The sequence below is a fragment of the Calypte anna genome, chromosome 3 (genome assembly GCF_003957555.1).
Source record: "Calypte anna isolate BGI_N300 chromosome 3, bCalAnn1_v1.p, whole genome shotgun sequence".
Lineage (NCBI taxonomy): Eukaryota > Metazoa > Chordata > Aves > Apodiformes > Trochilidae > Calypte > Calypte anna.
This window is the reverse complement of record NC_044246.1, coordinates 109,201,802-109,210,755: the sequence shown is the minus strand read 5'-3', so window position 1 is coordinate 109,210,755 and position 8,954 is coordinate 109,201,802. Positions and strand designations below refer to the sequence as shown.

The window sequence follows — 8,954 nt, the reverse complement described above, 5'->3', positions numbered from 1 at the left end:
AGTGAATTTCTCAGCTGCTTCTCTTTCATGAACTTTTCTCTTTTCATGGCTTTTGTAATACTGCCAATGGGCTTGCCTTTGAAGAGCCACCCAAAGATCTGCCCTTCAGTGATGGACAGTTCAGCATCACATCCTGATTTCTCATTCACATGCAACTGGTACCCACATTTAGCTAAAGTGGGAGGTGTGGTGAAACCTCAGGGGTGAAATGTCTGCAGAGATAAGGTGTGGTGGGACTGTGCTGACTACATGGACTTGTATAGTTTATGTAAAATTGATTCAAACTCAGTGGGAGTGGATGATTCTGCAGCAGCTTAATGTTGTAGAAGCTACTTCCAGGATGGGTTAGACCAAATGGATGTCCAAAGGCAAATTCTGCTTGGAACAGTGTGCAAATGTCTGATTTCCAAGTTTCCACCAGCCACAGAGTTCAAAGAGATTCTGGATTTTCAAATATTTCTTAATCTCTGAGTGTGCTCTAGTTTTAGTATTATATCTACATCTTCAAGCAGAAAGAAATTGCTTTCAGTATAAGTAATACCTTTGATTGATGCTTGTTTATTGTCTTCAGTCATCTCCACCTACCCACCCCAAACCATCACACGTGCCTGCAACTACATGCAACAGCTTCCCAACCCAGCTCATCCCAAAGTCTGGGGAACAGGTTCACCACTTGTAAGTGTGGGCCTGATTTCCAGCAACCAAATTGGGCTGGACTCTCTGACAGCAGTATTTAATGCTGGCCTCAAATCCAAGTCTTCATGAGTCTGCCTAGCATATTTTTCATTGTTTTGTAACATTTGTGTGCATAAATGCTTTGCAGGCTCTCTCATAGCCCTCTGCTTAAGACAGGAGTCCTGCCTTTAGAGGTATACAAGCTTGGAAATAACTGATTCCACAAATATAGTATTAGAGCAATAATTTATATAAAACCTTTCATCCTGCCTGGCACGTGACAGTTTATATTCACTGCAGAGTTGACTCTCTTAGCCCTCCAAGTGTTCTTCTCCTCTGAGAGGAGATCCAAACGTACAGACTTTACACAAGAGACTCCTTGCATTCTTAACACCACTATGCATTAAATAAATGCAGTCCCCTCTGTGGTAGAGGACAGCAACCATCTCTGTCTTGCCACACTGCATATCAAGGGAAGGACAATTAGAGGGAAGGATATAAAGATTTCTTTTCAGAAAAGTGCCACATAGAGATTTCAGTACATTCCACCTGAAAAAAAAAACAAACAAAAAACCACGCAGGAATCATCATGATCTCCATTTGATCTAAGTCAAAAGTGAAGGTCTGAAATGGACCTTCTCCGCTGTGAATCCTTGGTTCCAGAAAGTCTTAAATAGAAAGTGGAGAGCACTATACCCTATGGCCTTTCCAGACAGGAGAGAAGCTGTGAGGTACTTTTGTATCTACACAAACCTTTGGAATCATTCAATGAGTTGATAGAGGAAATACAAACCCCACTGGGCAACAGCTGTTTGTAGCACTGCAATTCATGGCTCAGTATTGCACAGTGCTAAGCACCCTCTTATAGGCTGAGAATTCTTCACTCCCAATGTCTTCATGTCTTCTCCAGCCTTTGAATCCTTTCAAATTTGAAAAATCATCTCTTCTGGGATTGGCAGCCCTTGTAAAATTCCACCTCTCCAAGCTTCCCTGCCTTACATGGTGACCAGAAATGATTATTCCAGTAGAATGCACCAAGGCACAGTTCAGTCAAAGTGAAGCAGTCCACTCCTTGATAACTCAGAGGTGCTTTTTGTGTGTGTCTTGGAAAGGGCAGAGTTCCTTTCAGAATTATGTTATTTAGCATTCGAAGTGCCTCAGTTAAGTAAAGAATATGACTTGGAAGTGTTTTCAGAGGAGGAGGTGGATGGCTCTGAGGATGATACTGTGTATTTTCCTGAAAAAAAAAAAAAAAAAAAAAAAAAGCATAGTGGTTAGACATAAGGAAAGATTAGAGGGGACATGTTGGCACTGCAAGGTATGGACAGTTAGACCTGTCCTGATGACCCAGTTGACTTTGACTTGGTATGCAGCCCTGATACTAGCTGGATTAGCAATATCAGCAACCACAGAAGTCAATGTTTTTGGTGACACAGTTGGGATATGTCAGCTTGAACCAATGGTTGTGCCACAGCATAGTGATTACACAAATTGGGCATTTAGTCTTCCTTCAGCATGGGGATGCATCTAAAACACAAGCTCTTGGGATGAATCCCACCTCCCTCCCTCTTGTGACCACCAGGCTCTAATCTAAGACCCAGGTGCACAGAGCCCAAGAGCAGAGAGTGCTGAAAATCTGGGAGTTTCAGGTGGCAACAGCAGAAGAGGCAGCTGTGGGCAAATCTTATTCTTGTGTGAGGCTTCTGTATCTGGCTAGTGTACTACAGCAAATCAACTTACACACAGAGACTGACTTCTTTTTCCATTATCTGTCTAATAAACAGACTATTAAAAAGCAGTTATTTCCTTACATTAAACTCCTTCATATCCCACTTTGACCAAATGCCACCATCTTCTCTCAGCAATGCAAAGATGGCACATTTAGGAAGGAAATTACTCATATTTTCAGCAATGCTTCTTGCAAAATAAAGTCATAACTGAAATGGTGACATCCACAAAATGACTGCCAGAGAACTTGAGAAGATATAAAACTCCAGCTGTAAATGAACAAAGGAGCACTGTGCCATGGTACCATTAGGCCCAAACAAAAACTGAGGTGGTGGGTTTTAGAAGTGGTGAAACATGGCACCATCCAACACTTATTTTAGCTTTGGACAGTTATGTTGCTAACATTATGCTGCAATCATGAGCAATGCTAGGAATTCCAATGATTTATTACTTGAATTGAGAGGAATTGATTGAATGAGAAGATGAACTATATAGATAGACACATAGATTGATAGATATCAGCATAATACAGACCCTGAGGGTGAGTATGCAGGCAAACCCTTGTTTGTGCTTCAGCAAGAGAGATCTCTGGGCACATACCTGTTTTCCCACATAAGTTGTTAAAGGTTCTTGAAAATGGATAGCTCATAGCAAGCATTGGTGTCACCAGGATCAGGGAGGTTGACTGAAAGAGAAAATTGCATTTTGTCAAAAGCCTAGAACCTTCTTTGTGGCCATACTGAGGAGGAGGAAAAAAAAAAGTTTGCAATAAAATGTTGTCAAGTGGTGAAAGCAATCCATGGAAGGACAAGTAAGATGTTTGTGAGGCATCAAGTTCACCCATTTTTATGTTTGTGATGGTGATAAAGGAGATCAGTTTTAAAAAACCCTACATGACTCAAATTGCCTGGCTCTAACTTGGCCAGGGAACGTGGCTTCAGCTCCAGTTTGTTGTATCAGACAGTACAGGGTTCTGGTTCTTTATATGAGGGATTATGTCCATTAAGGTAGCCAGAAAAGCAAAGATTTATATTCTTGGGGATGGCCACTGAGGTAAATAGCTCGAGATAATCAGAAGCAAATTTAACTTGCCACACTAGAGGGCATTGGAACACAACTTTGTGCATAAAGGGAAAGAGGAAAATTTTGCTGTTGAAATGAAGTTTCTATTTTTTGCTCTGGAGTGGTTTGAGAATTTAATGGGATTTTGCTTGAAGATATGTTAAAAAAATACGGGAAACACATATTTTTCTGTTCAGTTCATTTCCATTTATTAGGTTGTATCATGGTGTGGAAAACTAGGCTGTTTTGTGCATTGTCATCTGTACCATAAAGTATCACAGAATCACAGAATCACAGAATCCTAGGGGTTGGAAGGGACCTCGAAAGATCATCTAGTCCAACCCCCCCTGCCAGAGCAGGGCCACCTAGAGCACCTCGCATAGGAACGTGTCCAGACGGGTTTTGAATGTCTCCAGTGAAGGAGACTCCAAGACCCCCCTGGGCAGCCTGTTCCAGGGCTCTGTCACCCTTACAGTAAAAAAATTTTTTCGAATATTCAACTTGAACCTCCTGTGCTCCAATTTACACCCATTACCCCTTGTCCTATCACTGGTCATCACTGAGAAAAGCCTAACTCCATCTCCCTGACACTCACCCCTTACATATTTGAAAACATTGATGAGGTCACCCCTCAGTCTCCTTTTCTCCAAACTAAAGAGACCCAGCTCCCTCAGCCTTTCCTCATAAGGGAGATGTTCCACTCCCTTAATCATCTTAGTAGCTCTGTGCTGGACTCTTTCAAGCACTTCCCTGTCCTTCTTGAACTGAGGGGCCCAGAACTGGACACAATACTCCAGGTGCGGCCTCACCAATGCAGAATAGAGGGGCAGGAGAACCTCTCTTGACCTACTAACCACACCCTTTCTAATGCACCCCAGGATGCCATTGGCCTTCTTGGCCACAAGGGCACATTGCTGGCTCATGGTCATCTTCTTGTCAACCAGGACCCCCAGGTCTCTTTCATCTACACTGCTCCCCAGCAGGTCAGCCCCCAACCTATACTGGGACATCTTGTTGTTCTTCCCCAAATGCAAGACTCTACACTTCCCCTTGTTGAATTTCATCATGTTTCTCCCTGCCCAACTCTCCAGCCTGTCCAAGTCTCTCTGAATGGCAGCACAGCCCTCTGGTGTGTCAGCCACTCCTCCCAGCTTAGTGTCATCAGCAAACTTGCTGAGGGTACACTCTATACCCTCATCCAAGTCGTTGATGAAGATATTAAACAACACCGGTCCCAGCACCGACCCCTGAGGGACTCCACTAGTCACACACCTCCAACCAGATTCTGCCCCATTGACTACAACTCTCTGACTCCTTCCTTTCAACCAGTTCCTGATCCACCTCACTACCTGATCACCAAACCCATATTTGATCAACTTATCTACAAGGATGAGAGATCTACACCGTGAGAGACGGTGTCAAATGCTTTACTGAAATCAAGATAAACCACAGCTACTGCTCTTCCATCATCTATCCACCTAGTAATTTCCTCATAGAAGGCTATGAGGTAAAAAGAAGAGGAAGAAAGCAAATGAGTCACATCTAAAAAGTCTGATCAAGGCCTTTGATCTTTATTTATTCAAAATCAGCAGAACTGCCAAGGAAATGTTCCACAGTTCCAGCTACCTGCTTCCAGCTTTCACAGATTCAGATAGAGCTGGAAGTTCCTGGCCCAGGAGATTTTATCTGAAAAGAAGTTCACAATAGGGATTCAAGCCTTAACAACTTGTTCTCTCCACTTCCCTCTGATGGATGTGTCAGTACAGGAGGTAATGGAGAAACTGGCATGCTTAATGATGGTTGTATTGGTTATTCCTGTTTTCCTTCTAGTTTTCTGGGTAGAGTTTTTCCCACAGCCAGAAAAGCACCATGACCTACAGATGTCATTTTCAAGCCAGAAAGAAGCAATGGTTCTAGAAAGTGCATTATGAAATGTTCCCAGGCCTGAATTCCCAGGAGCAATTCTCCTGCAGTATAATCTGGAGTACTTGGCTAAAAAAAATCTTAGAGAATGATTCTAGGGATCTTAAATGAAGAAATGTAAGGCAGAAACTGCAATTTCCTGTCTTGTCCTGACACAAGATCTGGATGTGGTAGATGGTTGGAGCACTTAAAACTTGCTGCTCTACTTGGGTTATCATAGAATCACAGAATCACAGAATGGTTTGGGCTGGGTTAAAGTTCCATTCTACTGGTTCCATTCCACTGCCATGGCAGGGACACCTCCCATAGGTCAGGCTGCTCCAAGCCCCATCCAACCTGGCCTTGAACAGTTCCAGGGATGGGGCTTCCACAACTTCCCTGAGCAACCTGTGCCAGTGTCTCACCATCTTTTTGCTGGAGAATTTTTTCCTCCTGTCTGACCTAATCATAGGCTGCCTCCTCCTGGGCTTCCAGCATATTGCTGGGGAGGACATGCAAGAGTCACTACTAGGTCAAATATGGTTTAATGACTCCATTAATTATGTAGCTTGGGAATTGTGCACCCTTGGCAAGTCTGCAGATGATACAAAGGTGCAAGGAGTGGCTCACAGATCAGGTGAGTCTGATGTGACTCTGGGGGACCTCAGCAGGCTGGAGAAATGGGATGACAGGAATCTTACAAAGCTGAGCATAGGGAAATGTGAAGCCTGCCTGTCCCTGAGGAGGAACAACCCCATGCAGCAGGACATGCTGAAGGCCATTTGACTGGAAAGGAGTAAAGACAGAACCAAGGTTCTCCCAGGGGTGCCCAGTGAAAGGACAAGAGGCAGTGGGAACAAACAGAGGAAATGCCACTGTGTTGGTTTGGGCTGGGATGGAGTTAAATCTTCACCGTAGCTGCCATAGGGCTGGTTTGGTTTTATGCTGAAAGCAATGTTGGTAATGCAGAGATGGTTTCCTTGTTGCTTATAGGGTCAAAGTCTTTTCTACATCCCACTCCATCCCACCAGCCAGTAAGCTGGGTGTGCACAAGAAGCTGGGAAGGGACAGAGCTAGGAAGCTGACCCTGGCTTCCAGAAAGATGATCCACACTATATGGCATAATTCTCATCATCTAAAGCTGGGAGGAATGAGAAAGAAAGGGGGGTCATTCAGGGTTATGGTATATGTCTTCCCAAGGGAGCACCACGTGCAATGGAACCCTGGTGTCCTGGAGAGAGCTGAACATTTGCCTGTCCATGGGAAGCAGTGAATGAATTCCTTGTTTTGCTTTGTTTTTATGTGTCACTTCTGCTTTATTGATTAAACTGCCTTTGTTTCAACCCAGGAGTTTTCTCACTTTTACCCTTCCAATTTTCTCCCCCCATTCCATTGGGAGGAGTGAGCTCAGGTGCTGGCTGAGGTTAAACTACAAGACCTACTTGAAAAAAACAACAACTTTTCCACTGTGAGGGTGATGAAGCACAGGAAAAGGCTGGATAAAGAGATTGTGCAGTCTCCATTCTTGGAGTAACTCAAAACCCAACTGGACATGGCTCTGAGCTTTAATTGACCATGCTTTGAGAGAGAGGGTGGTATTAGCTGATCTCTGATCTGACAGTCCAGCCTTAATGGACTCCTTAATTCCATTGAGGCCATGTATTCATCTATCTCAATTATGCTGTCTTTTAAAGTCCACTTCCCAGTTCTCTAGAAATACCTCTACAGGTATAATAATAAATAATAAATATGAATAAAATAATGTATAAAATAATATAAAGAAAATATAAATATAAAATATAAACATACATTATATATTACATATAATATAATATATCATAAATTATATTATATATACTATGTTATATTATATATTATGTAATAATATATAATATAAATATATTATATTATATATAAATATACATTTATATATACATATTTATAAAACAATATAAATAAAATAATAAAATAAACCCTGTCCAGATACCAATATAAAAGTAAGCCCTTTGGTTATATGTGATGCTAGCATTTAAAACCATTTTTTTCCCCACCTCAAGTGCTAGTGTTAGATTCTAATGCCTTCAATCCCTCACTCAGCCTGTATGGCTTCCTTGGGAAGCAGAAGTGTAAGTAGAAGCAAGCATTTATTTATTAGAATACACAGAGTTTACCACCCTCATGCAGCTATCCCAGATAGAGGGATCTCATTCCTGTTATTTTTTTGTTTCTGGCTGAAGCTTTTACATATTCTGTATCTGGGGATACAGAATATCTGTGCAGGAGTACAGATGAACACATCTTTGACATCAGTGGGAGGAGAATAGCAAACTCTGCACCCACAACAAATCTTCAGCCAGCAGAGTTCTTGGTGAGGTGAATCTTAATCCATTGCCCCAGCTCCTGGCCCTCTCTCAGGACTGTGAGACTCCTCCTGGGTCACTGACACTGTGACCCCCCTGTGTGCTCAGCCTCCTGTGTTCTGCTTTAGGAAGTTTCTAAAGCCTATTTAAATTTGTGGTTTTCCACCTTTGTTCACTCTTAGAGACCATTCCCCAACTTTTCTAATGGGCAGCAGTGGCTCAATGCCAAGGAAAGTTTTGCACTTGGGTGCATCCAAGGTTCCTCCAGCCCAGTTGCTTCTTATCCAACATGGGCAGTAGCAGAGGCCATAAACTGAAATGGAAGAAATTCCATTTAATCATAAGAAAAAGTGAGTTTTTTTCTGAGGGTGGCAAAACACCACAACTTTTTTTTTTTTTGTCCAAAGACTTTAGCAAATTCTTCAGCTTTAGAGATACTGAATAACCTGACAGAAAAATGTTCCAAGCAACCTCTCCTAGTTTGCCTTGAGCAATGGGTTTGAACTAGATGATCTCTGGAGGTTCTTCCCAACCTCAACTGTTCCATGATTCTGTGCCATCTCTGTTCAGCAGGACCCACACCTGTGTTTCTGTCTTTGGCAGCCATTTTCCTGAGGCACTGTGCAAAATTAGTTTTTTCTTTGAAAGACAGTAGTGGAGCTGGCTTTCCACTTTAATGTGAATGCCTGTCCTGAGCAGAGGTGCTTCCAGGCACCTATTCAAGCTGTGTTTCAGTGCAAGGATGAGTGCAAGAGTCACCGGGCCAGAGAAAATCTCTGCAGAAGGAAGAGAAGTCTTTCAGCATCTTCCTTAAGGATCAAGTCCTTGTTTGCAACATTATTTCTTAAGTTTTTAGACACTCAGCAGCAACCCGAGTTGCTCCACTTCTAGGAGTATGTTCAGGTCACTTGGTTCCAGAACTACATTCAGTTACCTTCTATCTTTTGCTCACTGAAATTTTAATCATCTGCTGCACATAGACATGTTTTTGACAAAAAGATTGGTACTTCCTCCCATTTTCTGTTCCCAGAACTAGGTGCAGACTTACCTGTCTCCTTGTCTGAGTTCAAGTTGCAATATTTAGACCTTTTCCTGCTCAGAGCTGAAGGGCATCTTTTACAAGACATTTCCTTCACATTTCTCTTGTGTATAAATAATGGTGCCACTGAAGTTTTATCTTTTCTAATTTAAAGTTTCAGTTACATTTTGTTGTTTACTTCTTGTGGA

At 42.4% G+C, this 8,954-nt stretch overlaps 1 protein-coding gene across 1 annotated transcript in view; it reads right to left on the bottom strand.

Annotated features, from left to right (window-relative positions):
- Positions 1 to 907: 907 nt before the first annotated feature.
- Positions 908 to 8,954, bottom strand: part of ADGRF5 (adhesion G protein-coupled receptor F5) — a 51,287-nt gene continuing 43,240 nt past the window's right edge. The window contains exons 21-22 of the mRNA XM_008490718.2: positions 3,004 to 3,088; positions 908 to 1,912 (exon numbers count right to left, since the gene is read on the bottom strand). Coding sequence (XP_008488940.2) covers positions 1,833 to 1,912; positions 3,004 to 3,088 — 165 coding nt within the window. The 3' untranslated portion in view covers positions 908 to 1,832. The remainder of the gene's footprint in view (positions 1,913 to 3,003; positions 3,089 to 8,954) is intronic.